The 16,327-nt window shown below is 39.9% G+C and overlaps 2 protein-coding genes across 3 annotated transcripts in view; both read left to right on the top strand.

The window, feature by feature from the left end:
* Window positions 1-1,432, top strand: part of si:dkey-237i9.1 (SEC14-like protein 1) — a 45,830-nt gene extending 44,398 nt beyond the window's left edge. For both annotated transcript variants that reach the window (XM_062997370.1, XM_062997369.1), the window contains one exon: window positions 869-1,432. In XM_062997370.1, coding sequence (XP_062853440.1) covers window positions 869-974 — 106 coding nt within the window. In that variant the 3' untranslated portion in view covers window positions 975-1,432. The remainder of the gene's footprint in view (window positions 1-868) is intronic.
* Window positions 1,433-10,798: 9,366 nt separating this feature from the next.
* Window positions 10,799-16,327, top strand: part of LOC134316249 (endonuclease V-like) — a 64,076-nt gene continuing 58,547 nt past the window's right edge. The window contains exons 1-4 of the mRNA XM_062996581.1: window positions 10,799-10,898; window positions 12,544-12,715; window positions 14,347-14,481; window positions 14,870-14,909. Of these exons, the coding sequence (XP_062852651.1) occupies window positions 10,849-10,898; window positions 12,544-12,715; window positions 14,347-14,481; window positions 14,870-14,909 (397 nt within the window). The 5' untranslated portion in view covers window positions 10,799-10,848. The remainder of the gene's footprint in view (window positions 10,899-12,543; window positions 12,716-14,346; window positions 14,482-14,869; window positions 14,910-16,327) is intronic.

Raw genomic sequence — 16,327 nt, 5'->3', positions numbered from 1 at the left:
GTGCTAACTGATCCCCGGTTTGTATTCATGCATTATTTATAAGGTTAGCATTTTTGGATGAAGTGTTCCACATCCATGCACTGCACCTGTTTGTTTTCCCTCATTAATGCATCGATTCTCCTCATAACGGGTCGTATCCAGAGTCCAGTGGTTCCTCAAAACACCTCAGAGGATGCCAGGTGTTTCAGTATGAGATCTCTGCTGTAACTCAGAGCCGCTCTGAATACGATCCAGTGTGTGGAATAATAAAGACATGACGGATGGAGGGAAATGCAGTGTATGGGTTTAGGCTCTAATGTTATTGGTCAGACAAACCGCACTGGTGTTTGTGGGTGTGGGTGTGGATGTGGGTGGAGTCAGTTGTGCATGTGGTGCTCCAGGATTGGTATTAGCATGAACCGAACTGACTGGGACTGTACAGGACTGTGTGTGATTCATACTCACATTGTTTTTGTTGTTTTCTTTTTCTCTCTGTTTCTAATTTTCTTTATTTCTTTAATTTGTTTTTACTAATTTTTGCACTTTTTGTCATTTAATTTTATCTCCTATTATTTTTTTGTTTGTTTTTTGGCAATTTGTTCTCAATTTTCTTTGTTAATTTTAATTTTTCTATTTATACTTTTTTGTTTGTTCTTTTTATCATTGTTTCTACCATTTGTTCATTTTTATTGTGTTTTTATGTTAATTTTTGTTTATTTGTTCTCTTTTTACTTTTCTTTTTTTCCTCACTGTTTTTTAATATATTTTGTTTTTTTTCTCTCTTGTCTGTTACATTTGTATTAATTTTTTCTTATTTCTTTAATAATTTCTCTTGTTTTTTGTGTTTTTTTTATTCTCTCTCTTTTTTTTTACTCTCTCTTTCTCTCAGGGGTTCGATGACAAGTTTGGAGTCGAGTCACAGTGGTTTCTCTCAGCTCAGCGCCGCCACCACCTCATCCAGCCAATCACAGTCCAGCTCCATGATCTCCAGGTAGAAGCAGAGTGGGACCAGCTCTCTTTCCCTCTACCTTCTACTCACTACGTTCATCATGTTCCTCTCACTCTCCTGAGATGAGAGAAAAAGAAATATCTGTATAGAATTATTTCCACACAGTATGGTGGTCAGAATATTAAAGGGCTTGTATCTGTGATGCCACCAGCTGGGCTGCTGGTCAGTTACCGGCCACCAACCTCATTTAGCTTCATCTATCCTTCTAATATGAGAACTGGAGATCTGAACCATTTCTGCATCATTGATGGACCGAGCAAGACCAGTTTTCTTAAATAGAGACAGATTAGAGGAGTAATGCGCTGTTACACACACAAGCAGAAATACTGTATATACATAAATGCCATATCACTGGGAACATCCTTCTGGTGACATGTTTATAGGTCAAAGTGCGGGTTTGAAGAGTGGCAGTGTCCACCCAAAGCAATAAACATTTCTAACATATGGATTTGTATTTATCATGGGATGGTGGGCGGTTTTTGGGTGCTACGTGCTCTGTAGTGATATCTGTAGTGTCTAGCTGCTTGCTTTTAGACATGCAGTGCTTCTGAGCTTGTGAAGAATTAATCCAAATGCTGCTTCTTCACGCGTCTTGCTTGATTTTTTTATTCTAAATGCCTTTCATTAGATCGTGCAACGAACTACCAGTCAGTTCCTATGCAGTCACCCTGAACGTGAGGGCTACTTTTATGTTTTATAGGTCAAATAGGTAAAAAAGTAAAAATCAATAGTTTGTAGTGGATGTATTTTTATCTTTAACCTCTGAATTAATGTTACAATCTAAGCTTGCATGTTAGGCCAGTTAGAATTGATCCTCCTGGATCTAGTCAATAAAGTAGATCAGTAAACCCATTCTCATGTGCTTGCGCTGCATGGATAATGTCCAATCTGGCAACCTGAGCAGATCGAGAATGTCTGAGCAGATCGAGTACAGTTTTATTACAGTGCAACTGACCAGCTGTGATTTCTTTTCTCTACTATTTAAACAACAAAATGAGCTGTAAAAGATCCTTCAGGAAACAATTTCTTTAACCCCAGAACTAAGTCATGAAAGCAAAACAGTTGCACATCAGCTTCTTGTGTTTTATATTAGTCAGTAAAGTAGAACTATTGTTATGAGAATGTTTTACATAAAAATAAAAAAGACTAAGACTAAGCATATTTATTAAACTTGCATTTTTACAATGTTCGAAAAGGCCATGCAGGATCATTACTTCCGTTCTGTCATCTTCAGATAGCAAAGATTTTATTGCCAGTGTGAATTAAACCGCTTGTTTACTCCACCGGTCAATAGAATATTTTTTTTATCTTATTAAAACTAAAACACTTTCACATGAATTCAAACAAACAAAAGTAGAAAACATGAGTAATCCTTCCTAGTTTTATGTGGCATGCAAAATGCTTAATCTGGCAACCTGAACAATACAGCTTCTAATTTGTTTTTTAAACAGACACTGAAGTTCCATCATCTTGAGACGACATATTTAGTCGTAAGGGAAGAACTGGATGTGCAGGTAAAATTGCACTTTGTTCTGGCATTAACTTGTCCAATCTGGCAACCAGACCAGTCTAAATGATTTGGAAATGTATCTTATTTAAGAAACTTCAGTATTTTATGTAGTTTTAGTTTAATTTCCAGATGCCGGCATGTAGAAAAATGATAGTGAACTAAACCATTAGGCTGTAATTGGTGGGTGAAGAACAATTTTGAATGTGTGTTATGAGAATAAAGACCTAATATGTAAACAAAAAAAGACATAAAACTTTGTTAGAATTAAGGTTATATATTTAGGATATATTATACACTAGTATTTAATAATAGAATATAATATATATTCTGTATAATATTAAATAAAGCTTCTTAAATAGTGTTTTGTCGATGTCCAGGGTTTCAAATAATTCAAAATAAAGCACAAATTGAAGTCAGGATTATTTTCACAGCTGGTAAAAAAGTAGCTGCTCAATTCATTTCATCCAGCAGTGATCTTTTGGAATAAACAATGTAGAATTGTTTTATTTATATGCTTTAACAAATAAATGTTGAGCTCAAACAAAACCCTGATGGAGTAAAAAGCCTTGGTTCCACTGTGCAGGACAGACGGTGATGATGCATGGTCTTACTGGACGTTTTACAAACAGGTCATGTTTTACAAACAGGCCTCTTTAGGTCAGTTTTTTCTAGATTTCTTTATACACGGTGTATTAGTGATGAGACTTGAAGTGAATAAATGTTACAGTGCAGTGAGGTGTGATGAGGTCTTACTAGGTCAATCAGGTTTAGTTGTAGATTCAGTACAATGTTCTGGTAATGAAAGATCTGAGCTGTGTGTACGCTCCGGGTTTACCTGCTTTATACCTGTATTGGTGTACTGTGAGGTCTCAAGCTGTCCTAAAGGATGCAGTTGTGTAGTGACGTAGTCCAGGCTAGTGGAGGTTTAGATTGAAGGCTGGGTGCAGGTTGTGTGAAGTGTGAACTTGATAGATAAAATCATTGTTGTGTCAGGTTTGTTGTTCTGTTATACTCTTATATATAACATGAGGACTGTTTCAAATCAATTTTTAGAAAATCACGTTCCAAGCGTCCACCTGTAAAGTAAAAGGTCTGACTGGTTGTAGATATAGATGTGTCTCTACTGTGGACAGAGGGGACAGGAGTATAGACTTGATGGGGAGGGTTTTTTAATGTTATGAAAGCTAATGGAACAGGCTGCTCAAATCAGATACCTTAAAACCGGCATTTCATTTCAAAGTCAAAGGTCTCTGAAACGGTCGAACAGTCAAGAATTTTTAGTATGGTCCCTAAAACCAGCCGTTACTTTATTGACAGTGAGAGGTTCAGTAGAAGACACACCCACACTTGCTAATGTTAACTGTACAGTTTTAATAGAACGATTAATAGTTTTCCATTCACGATTCCATTTGATACTGGATGATAGTATGGGCGGGGTGGGCGGTTGACACATTTCGATTGTGATTCTGTACTTAAAAATACAAGTGCTGCCGCTCAGGTGGCGCAGCGGTAAAAACACACACTAGAACCAGAGCTGGGATCTCGAATATATCGTATCGAAGCTCAACTCTGCCTGCCGGCTAGGCTGAGCAGCCACATGAACAACGATTGGCCTGTTGTTCAGATATGGGTGGGATTAAGCCGGATAGGGTCTCTCTCATAACTAATGCAATTACGACCTCTGCTGGCTAATTGATGCCGCCTGCACAGAGATGAGAAAAGAGTGCTCTCAGGGTGTGTCCCTCCGTACACAGTGCTGAGCTGCACTGCACTCGTCAAAGTGCAGGTGATAAGATGCATACGGAATGCTGCCCATGTGTCGGAGGGGGCGTGGGTTAGCCTTGTTCTCAATCAGAGCAGAGATCGGCATTAGTGGAGAGGAAGCGTGACACAATCGGGCAATTGGACGTGATAAAAATGCATAAATTGCATATAAAAATATATACGTGCTTATCTGTTTTTATTGAGTGACGTGTGACTTGATATGGAGATTTGAAATTTTTAGATTGGGAATTTTTGTGAATGTAAAGCACTCCAATACTTCAGGATTGAAGTGATAGCGATGATCGTGGTGATGCCAGCACATTTCTGCCATTTACGTGTGATTGTGATCTTTAGTGCTTTGTGATGTTTTTATTGATGGAAGCAGAAATACTGCTGTAACCTCTTCGCGAAGCAAGAACTGGACGTTTACCGCCGTTGTCCTACAGGACACTGAAAATCTGAACGGGTGTTTAAAATGTCGTGTTGCAATAACCAGTAATGCTTTACAACAACCCAATCAAGGGCTGCCTACTTCACATTTGTATGTTTAAAGATTGTGAGTCCTGAACTTGTTGTTGAATGTTTGACATGTTTTCCAAACCCCAGTATGTAAACCGTTTATCAAACTGTTACTTCTGATGCAGCATGTTAATCAAGAAAAAATGCTGACATTTTTCCTGAACGGTTCCTCAACGGATCGGAACCCCGTGAATCCCGTCTCATTCACATTCCGTCTTTTGTTCGTTGTGCAAAATAAGTAGCCCTGCAAAACCAGACAAACGGAATCAACCGTGTATGCACTGAAGCTCTCAAACCAGTCCTGAATCCGTAACAGTGCTATGAGGTTTTAAAATCCATCATATGGCTTTAGATTAACAGGGGAAGTGTTTTAAACATCTTTATATATAAGAGTACAATATAAATATGGATGGCACAGCTCAACTCTTTGAAATTAATGGCATTTTTCCAGTCACATGGTGGATTTTAAAGTGTACAACCCGCTTTGTATATTTATTCTGGCTGAGTGGTTGGCAAGGACTGGATTGAGATTCAGTACCAACATCAAGTACAAATAGAAGGACGTGTTGAATATCTCGCCTGTCTTGTTTCCCCAATACAAATTCCATCACTGCTCATCAGATCAGGTTGTTGAACCTGGCCTGTTGATTCATGATGCTGTCTAATATCTGATTCAGTAAGGTCAGTTATTATTTGACAGGTTTTGGTGTCAGTGTAATTGCTGTTTGAGGGCTATAACTGTGTGTGTCTGTATTTTTGTCTCAGTCTTTGTTTCTTTATCTGCACATACTGTTTATAAACACTGCATATCGATCTCTGAAAAAATGATAATTATATGTGTACAAATTAAGTTTGGAATTAATATACAGAATAGCGTCTTTACATTTTTGAAAATTATTAAACTTGAATTATGAGAGATTATAAATGTGTCTTTTTTTACTTGTCCAGAGTGAAACATGAAAAGTTTTCATTAAAAAACATTGTGTGTAAGGACGGTGGATTACAATACAATAAAAAGTGGTCCATTACAATAGCCTAATGTCGCTGAAATCTGGATGGATATCAACGGTGCTATCGGCCAGTCGGATGTCTACACAGACGTGATTGGCTACGCCAGCCTGGAACAGGCCATGTTAAACACTGAAAAATAAAAGGATTTTAATACTTGCTGCACCATGCGGGCAGTAGGCTCAAAATTGGGCGTAAACACCCTAAATCCTACCCAACATAGAATCAACTTGTGATGGGTTTTGATAATGCACCATGTCTCAAATCACAAGTCATCTCAAACTGCTGTCATCAATGTGATGATGTGTTCTGTTTACTTCAACTCAAGTCATGTTTATTTATGAAGTGCCTTCAAAGACATCCAGTGTCGTCCAAGGTGCTGTACAATAAAGTCAAAACGATAAAATAAATCTATGACGGGCTGGGCTGGGCGGCTATATGAACAACGTTGGCTGTTGTTCATACAGGGTAGGGAGCCGGATAAGAACCTCATAACTGATGCAATTATGACCTCTGCTGGCTGATTGATGGCGTCTGCACAGAGTCGGGGGATAATGCTGATCAGGGTGTGGCTCTCCGTACACAGGGCTGATTTGTATGTGAACTCGCCTCGTGCAGGTTGAAAAATTCAGTTGGCTACTGCTCACGTGTCTGAGGGGACGTGTGTCAGTTCGCTCTCCTCAATCAGCACCAGTAGAGAAAATGCATAAACAAACAAAAAATAAATCCTATAGCAGAATACATTTATGAATGTAAATAAAACTATGCTAAACCTCAAAAGCCTGTGAACACAAATACTTCTATTTTATGTCAAGCTGGATTTAAAACCATCAGTTGTGGCTGACGTCTTAATAAAAAGTGGCAAGCTGTTTCATAACGGGCAGCCACAGAAAAAGCTCGGTCCCCTTTAGACCTCAACCGAGAGCGTGGGACAGTTAAAAGCAAGTGATCAGACAATCTTAGGATTCTGGAGCAAGAGTGGGGGCAGGTAAGCTCAGCTGTATAAGATGGAGCTTCATCATGGAGACCATGGAGAGCCTTACATACAAATAAAAGAACCTTAAACTCTTCACGGTATTTTATTGGGAGCCAAAAGAGGGAGGCCAGGACCAGTAAAATGTGCCCTGTTTTCTTTACCTGTGAGTTACCTGTGAGTTACTGTAGGACGGTGAGTGGACTGTAAGATCCCAAGATAAAGAGAATTACAGTACTTAATGCAAAATGAGATCAAAGCATAAATAACTCTAAATCTTGAAAAGACAAGGTGTTTTTTAGTTGGCTGATACTTAATTGGCCTTCCCAGTCACCAGAAGCTGTTTCAGGATTTACAGCATGAACCAAAATGCCGACAAGATGGCAAAGAAGGTTCTACCTGGTATTAGTAAGGTGTTCCTAATAAAGTGTCCACTAAAAGACATTACATATACAGTTACTGAGCACCTAATTAGGAACACATCTGGTAAGTACATTCATACAGATGAACGTTGTACATATACAATTATTGATTGTAGTCAATCTGTACACCATTTATTAATTGTAAGAAACCCCCACTGACCAGATGATGTTTGGGTGGTCAACCATTACAAGCTATGCACAAACATAGTTCTAACATAACAGGGTGTGTTGCTCTGGTATGAGTGTATTGGGTGCAGCAGTGTTGTTGGTATTTTTACACACCTAAATGTCGATGCTAGGATGAGACCAGCAGTCTGGCCAAAAATATAAAGCCAACAGTGTCTTGTGATCAGAAAGTGTCCATTAATAAAAGACTAGTGAAAGATGAACACAGGTTGTCTCTCTGACTGTCCACCTACAACCAGCGCTAACAGGATATGTGTGCCTTCCTAATAAAGAGGCCAGGAGGGTTAGATAGGATTTTAAAATCCCAACAGCACTGCTGCACAAGCTACACTAATACTAGTGCTGGGCGGTATGATGGTATATTCGGTATACCTGCTTTGATTCCTCGTACGGTTTGGATTTTTCATATACCGCCATACCATAGCATAGTTAATACAACAGCTGTAGGCTTCAGTAGGCAGCAAATCATGCAATATTGTTTGCTGCTAAAAAGGCTATGGAGCGCTGTGCGGATTAGATACAGCACACTTATTAGCCAGTTAGCGTTAGCATAACAGTGTTAACAGATGAAAGAGGTTTTCTCGATATGGTGGACAATATAAACAAAAACAACAAAGAAATGAGCTGTGTCGGCAGTTTAGAAGGTTTTTTTTGTTCTGACAAATATTAAAACACTATGTGCTGTACTGTTTGTTAGGGCACGGTTGTTGCAAAAAAGCAAACTGTAAATCTGTAAAGCCGTCCACTTTTCTACAACAGACCAGTGATCAAGTTGTACACTCAGTGGAGTCATACCTCAGTATAACGGTATAACTGTGCACATTTACATTTGACATTTTCTGCATTTAGCAGACGCTTTTATCCAAAGCGACTTACAGTACAGTTACAGTATATACAGTCTGAGCAATTAAGGGTTAAGGGCCTTGCTTAAGGGCCCAACAGTGGCAACCTGGCAGTGGTGGGGCTTGAACCAGCGACCTTCTGATTACTAGTCCAGTACCTTAACCACTAGGCTACGGCTTCCTCACTTCATCAGTGCTGACAGGGAGACTGCAAACATCGTTTTGTTTGTTAAAGGGAGAGCTAATGGTAATAGTATTATACTTGAATATTCATTCATTCATTCATTTTCTAATCCGCTTATCCAGTTAGGGTCGCGGGGGGGTGCTGGAGCCTATCCCAGCTTTTCAATGGGCGCATGGCACACAATAACACCCTGGACGGGACGCCAGTCCATTGCAGGGCAGACGCACACACACACTTACTTATAGGGCAATTCAGTGTCTCCAATTAACCTGACTGAATGTTTTTGGACTGTGAGGCGACAGTGCTACTCACTTAGCCACCGTGCCGCGGTAATAAACATGGTATATATTGCACCTGTTTCATGCGTACTGATTCCATCATATACTGTGTCATTTTGTGGGGCTAAGCAAACCTTATAGTACTCAAAACCCTCACTATATACAGTGGGGCCAAAAAGTATTTAGTCAGCCACTGATTGTGCAGGTTCTCCTACTTAGAAAGATGAGAGAGGTCTGTAATTTTCATCATAGCTACACTTCAACTATGAGAGACAAAATGAGAAAAAAAAAATCCAGGAAATCACATTGTAGGATTTTTAAAGAATTTATTTGTAAATTATGGTGGAAAATAAGTATTTGGTCAAAAACAAAAGTTCAACTCAATACTTTGTAACATAACCTTTGTTGGCGATGACAGAGGTCAAACGTTTCCTGTAAGTCTTCACCAGGTTTGCACACACTGTAGCTGGTATTTTGGCCCATTCCTCCATGCAGATCTCCTCTAGAGCAGTGATGTTTTGGGGCTGTCGCTGGGCAACACGGACTCCACAAATTTTCTATGGAGTTGAGGTCTGGAGACTGGCTAGGCCACTCCAGGACCTTGAAATGCTTTTTACGGAGCCACTCCTTCGTTGCCCGAGCGGTGTGTTTGGGATCATTGTCATGCTGGAAGACCCAGCCACGTTCCATCTTCAATGCTCTCACTGATGGAAGGAGGTTTTGGCTTAAAATCTCACGATACATGGCCCCGTTCATTCTTCCCTTAACACGGATCAGTCGTCCTGTCCCCTTTGCAGACAGCCTCAAAGCATGATGTTTCCACCCCCATGCTTCACAGTAGGTATGGTGTTCTTGGGTTTTTCTTCTTCCTCCAAACACGACGAGTTGAGTTTTTACCAAAAAGTTCCATTTTGGTTTCATCTGACCACATGATATTCTCCCAATCCTCTTCTGGATCATCCATATGCTCTTTGGCAAACTTCAGACGGGCCTGGACATGTACTGGCTTAAGCAGGGGGACACGCCTGGCACTGCAGGATTTGAGTCCCTCTCGGCATAGTGTGTTACTGATGGTAGCCTTTGTTACTTTGGTCCCAGCTCTCTGCAGGTCATCCATCAGGTCCCTCTGTGTAGTTCTGGGATTTTTGCTCACCGTTCTCATGATCATTTTGACCCCACGGGATGAGATCTTGACCCCAAGGGAGATTATCAATGGTCTTGTATGTCTTCCATTTTCTTACAATTGTTCCCACAGTTGATTTATTCACACCAACCTGCTTGCCTATTTTAGATTCACTCTTCCCAGCCTGGTGCAGGTCTACAATTTTCTTCCTGGTGTCCTTCGACAGCTCTTTGGTCTTGGCCATGGTTGAGTTTGGAGTCTGACTGTTTGAGGCTGTGGACAGGTGTCTTTTATACAGATAACGAGGTCAAACAGGTGCCATTAATACAGGTAACGAGTGGAGGACAGAAGAGCTTCTTAAAGAAGAAGTTACAGGTCTGTGAGAGCCAGAAATCTTGCTTGTTTGTTATTGACCAAATACTTATTTTTCACCATCATTTACGAATAAATTCTTTAAAAATCCTACAATGTGATTTCCTGGATTTTTTTTCTCATTTTGTCTCTCATAGTTGAAGTGTACCTATGATGAAAATTACAGACCTCTCTCATCTTTCTAAGTAGGAGAACTTGCACAATCAGTGGCTGACTAAATACTTTTTGACCCCACTGTACATGGTAAAATGGAAATGTTTTATATTCTATGTACTTATGACAGCCACAGACATATAAAAAGTCCCAGTCATACAAAAAATAAAACATACCGTGATATACCGTGAAACCGTTAGAATCTTAATAAAAAAAACCATGATACAGATTTTTGGTCATACCGCCCAGTCCTAACTCATACCAGAACAACAATCATTACCATGGTGGTGTCAGTGCAGTGTTGAAAGTGTTCCACCACCCATAAATGCTGTGTGAGTGTAGTTTGTATGTGTTTTTGTATTCCAGCACTATTCTTTATTTATATATTTATTTATATACTACTGTATATTTACTATTCTCCGGGGCGCGTTCTGGGTGCGACCACGCCCCCTGCGTGACGTCACGCGTGTGCACCAGAATCCGGAAGACTGAGTAAATAAATAAATAAGAACGGAGCTCTGAATGAATGAATGAATTAAATGTTCCAGAGGAGGAGGTGGTGAGAACATGGCAGAGGTAGGACTTTAAGTACTCTAGCATCTTTATTCAAGTCATTTTAGTTGTTGTTGTTGTTTTTATTAATGAAATTGTCGGTGCGCTTTAAAGTTGAGGAAGATCTGAAACAGTGTTCCGTACAGCTGAACTTCGGCCCCAGGGTTTAAGTGTTAACAGTGTTCCGTACAGCTGAACTTCGGCCCCAGGGTTTAAGTGTTAACAGTGTTCCGTACAGCTGAACTTCGGCCTCAGGGTTTAAGTGTTAACAGTGTTCCGTACAGCTGAACTTCGGCCCCAGGGTTTAAGTGTTAACAGTGTTCCGTACAGCTGAACTTCGGCCCCAGGGTTTAAGTTTATTTAATGCCGCCGACTGACTGAAAATGAATAAAAATGAATTTAATACAGAACAGCGGTGCAACGGTTAGTTTGACATGTATTTCAGTGTCCATGTGCGTTTGAATTTAGGTACTTGGACAACAACATGTCGGTGAGTGATCTGTGAGTTTGAGTAATTGTGAATAGTACTGTGACCCCCCTTCTAATCTTTAAATTCATGTATTTCAGTCACAACAATTGTTAACAGGTGTAATAAATCAATTATATTAAGAAAATGATATGCTTTCATCTTTGCAACAATAGTTTAAGGAAGGTGCTGTCCTGTTCCAGCATGACTGTTCCCCTGTGCTCAAAGCAAACTCTGTAGAATCCCAACAACACTACTGCACATGCTACACACATACCAGAACAACACACATTACTGTGGCATTACCATGGTGGTGTCAGTGCAGTTTTGGTTAAAGAATCTGACCTCAGCACCACTGAACAGCTTTGGAATGAACTAGAACATCAGTTGAGGCTTTCTTGACCAACATCCGTGCCCGGTCATACAAATGCTCTTTTGACTGAATGGGCACACGTTCATACACACATACTTCAAAATCTTGTGAGATGCTTTCTCAATAGAGTGACTGTTGTTACAGCTAAAACAATCACACAGAGGTCACTCTATTTGAATACTATTTGTTTTTGAAATAGGATGTCTGACAAGCTCATAGTCAGGTGACCAAATACTTTTGGCCATATGGTGTATTTCTGCCTTGCACTCAGTGACTCTAGTATAGGCTCTGAATCATCAGGGACCCGGATAAAAATAAAGCACTTTCTACAATTTCACTTTCAAACTGAATCAATTACTGATCTAACTGAGACCATTGCTTTATATTTGTTGTAATATGACCAGTGGTTAATGTACTGGAATTAGAAGGTTGCCAGGTTTTTACTGTTGAGCTCCTGAGCAAGTTGCTTGTATTCTATTTAGTCCTAGTTGTAAGTTACTTTTTTGATTAAAGCCTCTCCTGAATGAAATGAAATATTCCAAAAAGCATGCGTGTTATATACAGTCCATACAAAAATTGGACTACATATCAAAGCTGATATTTAAGAAACTGCTTGTCCAATAAGCTCATGGTCAGGTGTCCACATAACTTATTTTATTCCCGTAGACAAAAAGGAAATAATATAAGGCCAAAAGTATGTAGACATCTGTGAGGTTGTGCTGTGAGACAACCTGCTGTGTCGCACAGCGATCTGAACTTTTCATTATTTTATATTCTTTAGGGCACGCAATAATAGTAGTGTGTGTGTGTGTGCATGTGTGTGTGTGTAGAGAACAGGAGGATATGAGAGACAGGCTGGTACGGGAGGACACCGAGGCATGGCAGAACGATCCAGAGTTCAGTGGGCTGGTGAGAGTGGGTGGAGTCGACCTGTCATTTATTAAAGGAGATGAAAAAAATGCCTACGCACAACTCGTCATACTCAGCTACCCCGACCTAAAGGTAAACAATAATAATAATAATAATAATAATAATAATAATAATAAACAGCCCAGCCTAGTACCGGTCCCAAGCTTAGTTAGAAATCGAAGGGTTGTGTCAGGAAGGGCATCCGGCACAGTAAAAACTGTGCCAGGTCTGGTATGCATATCAGATCCACTGTAGTGAGCCCTGTATATACAGGTGCAGCTGATAAAAATAATGATAGGTGCTTGGGTGGCACAGCGATAAATTACACAGGCCCACCACTGCTGGGATCCAAGGTCAGGGGTGTGTGTGTGTGTGATTTATTAAGATCAGATTTATTAAGATCAGATTTATTAAGATTAGATTTATTAAGATTAGATATATTAAGATTAGATACACTATATTTATATATTGCCAAAAGTATTCACTCACCCATCCAAATCATTGAATTCAGGTGTTCCAATCACTTCCATGAACACAGGTGTATAAAACCAAGCACCTAGGCATGCAGACTACTTCTACAAACATTAGTGAAAGAATGGGTCGCTTTCAGGAGCTCAGTGAATTCCAGTGTGGTATCGTGATAGGATGCCACCTGTGCAACAAGTCCAGTCATGAAATTTCCTTGCTACTAAATATTCCACAGTCAACTGTCAGTGCTATTATAACAAAGTGGAAGTGATTGGGATAGTGCGCAGAGGTCGCCAACTTTCTGCAGTCAATCGCTACAGACCTCCAAACTTCATGTGGCCTTCAGATTAGCTCATGAACAGTGTGTAGAGAGCTTCATGGAATGGGTTTCCATGGCCGAGCAGCTGCATCCAAGCCTTACATCACCGAGCGCAAAGCGTCGGATGCAGCGGTGTAAAGCACGCCACCACTGGACTATAGAGCAGTGGAGACGTGTTCTCTTGAGTGACGAATCACGCTTGGCAATCCTATGGACGAGTCTGGGTTTGGCGGTTGCCAGGAGAACGGTACTTGTCTGCATTGTGCCGAGTGTAAAGTTTGGTGGAGGGGGGGATTATGGTGTGGGGTTGTTTTTCAGGATTTGGGCTCGGCTCCTTAGTTCCAGTGAAAGGAACTCTTAATGCTTCAGCATACCAAGAGATTTTGGACAATTTCATGCTCCCAACTTTGTGGGAACAGTTTGGGGATGGCCCCTTCCTGTTCCAACATGACTGCGCACCAGTGCACAAAGCAAGGTCCATAAAGACATGGATGAGCGAGTTTGGTGTGGAAGAACTTGACTGGCCTACACAGAGTCCTGATAGAACACCACATCACAACATCAGTGTCTGACCTCACAAATGCACTTCTGGAAGAATGGTCAAAAATTCCCATAAACACACTCCTAAACCTTGTAGAAAGCCTTCTCAGAAGAGTTGGAGCTGTTATAGCTGTAAAGGGTCGGCCGACATCATATTAAACCTTATGGATTAACAATGGGACGTCACTCAAGTTCATATGCGTGTGAAGGCAGACGAGCGAATACTTTTAGCAGTATAGTGTATATTACGATTAGATATTTTAAAATTGTAGTTTTTAAGATTAGACTTAAGATTAAATCTATGAAGATAAATGTATTAAAATTAGATTTATTAATATTATATTAATGTGTATATTAAGATATACAGATTATTAAATTTAAAGGTGTGTGTCTGTAGGTTCTGTATAAGGTTGGTGAGATGGTGTGTCTCAGCTCTCCATATGTCTCGGGTTTTTTGGGATTCAGAGAAGCTCCACCACTGCTGCAGCTTCTAAATAAACTCAGAGAAGACCAGCCTGATCTAATGCCACAGGTTGTATATACACACACACACACACACCAACACACACACAAACCTCACATACTATATTTAGAATCTATATAAAATTATAGAATTACTTAGAATCTGGAGGTTATTCTATACAGACATGAGAACGTTTTATTTTCCTGTAATTACAGCAGATTCATACGAGCATCATCAGATTATTCACACAGTGCAGCATCTACAGAAGTTCCATTACTAAATCTTTCTTTCTTTGTCTGTCTGCCTGCCTATCTTTCTGTCTGCCTCTTTCTCTCTCTATCGCTGTTCGACCCCCTTTAGTGTAAATATAATCCGAGATATTTTTTGCTTTGCTTATTATTAGAATTATGAATAATTAAACTCTCTGGTCTCTGGTGTTTCTGTTTTGCTGTTGTAGGTTTTGTTTGTGGATGGAAATGGAGTTTTTCATTACAGAGGTCAGTGTGAACAAATGTAAAGGAGAAAACACACATTTATTAACATATGTAACACTCGATTCATTCACACTAGCTAGTTTATTAATAATCTCTTATATTTCAAGCAAACACAGCTACAAAACACACGCCCTACTTACACCTGACCCCCAGAGACACAAATACAGGGAATTCAATCTCTCTAAAATCTGAATACATTTTTTTTATTAATAATTAGTTATTTGTTATTAGAAATGATTGATATGTGCATTAGTAATTTTATGACAGTTTTTCCAAAATCATTAATTTTAAATATTTAATAATGAATACCTTAATTCAGTTAATGAATTAATTCAATTAATTAATTTATTAATTCGTTCATTCATCTGCTTTAGTAATTATATTTAGTTATTATAAATGATCATTTATTATTGTAATAAGAAAAATGTTGTTGCTGGGCCTCTGTGTGTGTCTGTGTGTGTCTGTGTGTGTCTGTATGAGAGGCCGTGTAGGCCATAATTCTAAGTTGAATTCTCTCACACACACCATCATACTCTCACACACACACCATCATACTCTCTCACACACACCATCATACTCTCACACACACACCATCATACTCTCACACACACACCATCATACTCTCACACACACACCATCATACTCTCTCACACACACCATCATACTCTCACACACACACCATCATACTCTCTCACACACACACACCATCATACTCTCTCACACACCATCATACTCTTACACACACACCATCATACTCTCACACACACACCATCATACTCTCTCACACACACCATCATACTCTCACACACACACCATCATACTCTCTCACACACACACCATCATACTCTCTCACACACCATCATACTCTTACACACACACCATCATACTCTCTCACACACACACCATCATACTCTCTCACACACCATCATACTCTCACACACACACCATCATACTCTCTCACACACACCATCATACTCTCACACACACACCATCATACTCTCACACACACACCATCATACTCTCACACACACACCATCATACTCTCTCACACACACCATCATACTCTCTCACACACACACCATCATACTCTCTCACACACACACTCTCTCACACACACACACCATCATACTCTTACACACACACCATCATACTCTCTCACACACACACACCATCATACTCTCTCACACATACCATCATACTCTCTCACACACACCATCATACTCTCTCACACACACCATCATACTCTCTCACACACACCATCATACTCTCTCACACACACCATCATACTCTCTCACACACCATCAAGGTGTTAAAAGGAGGCCAGGAAGGAGGACAGGAAGTCAGATTGGCTTACAGCTGTAAGAACAGAGCCTGCACATAAATTGGTCTACAAAAAACATTTAAATCTGGCAGCAGACCTT

This window comes from Trichomycterus rosablanca, chromosome 6, assembly GCF_030014385.1.
Source record: "Trichomycterus rosablanca isolate fTriRos1 chromosome 6, fTriRos1.hap1, whole genome shotgun sequence".
Lineage (NCBI taxonomy): Eukaryota > Metazoa > Chordata > Actinopteri > Siluriformes > Trichomycteridae > Trichomycterus > Trichomycterus rosablanca.
Note: the sequence above shows the minus strand (reverse complement) of the source record. Positions and strands in the feature narration are given on the sequence as shown.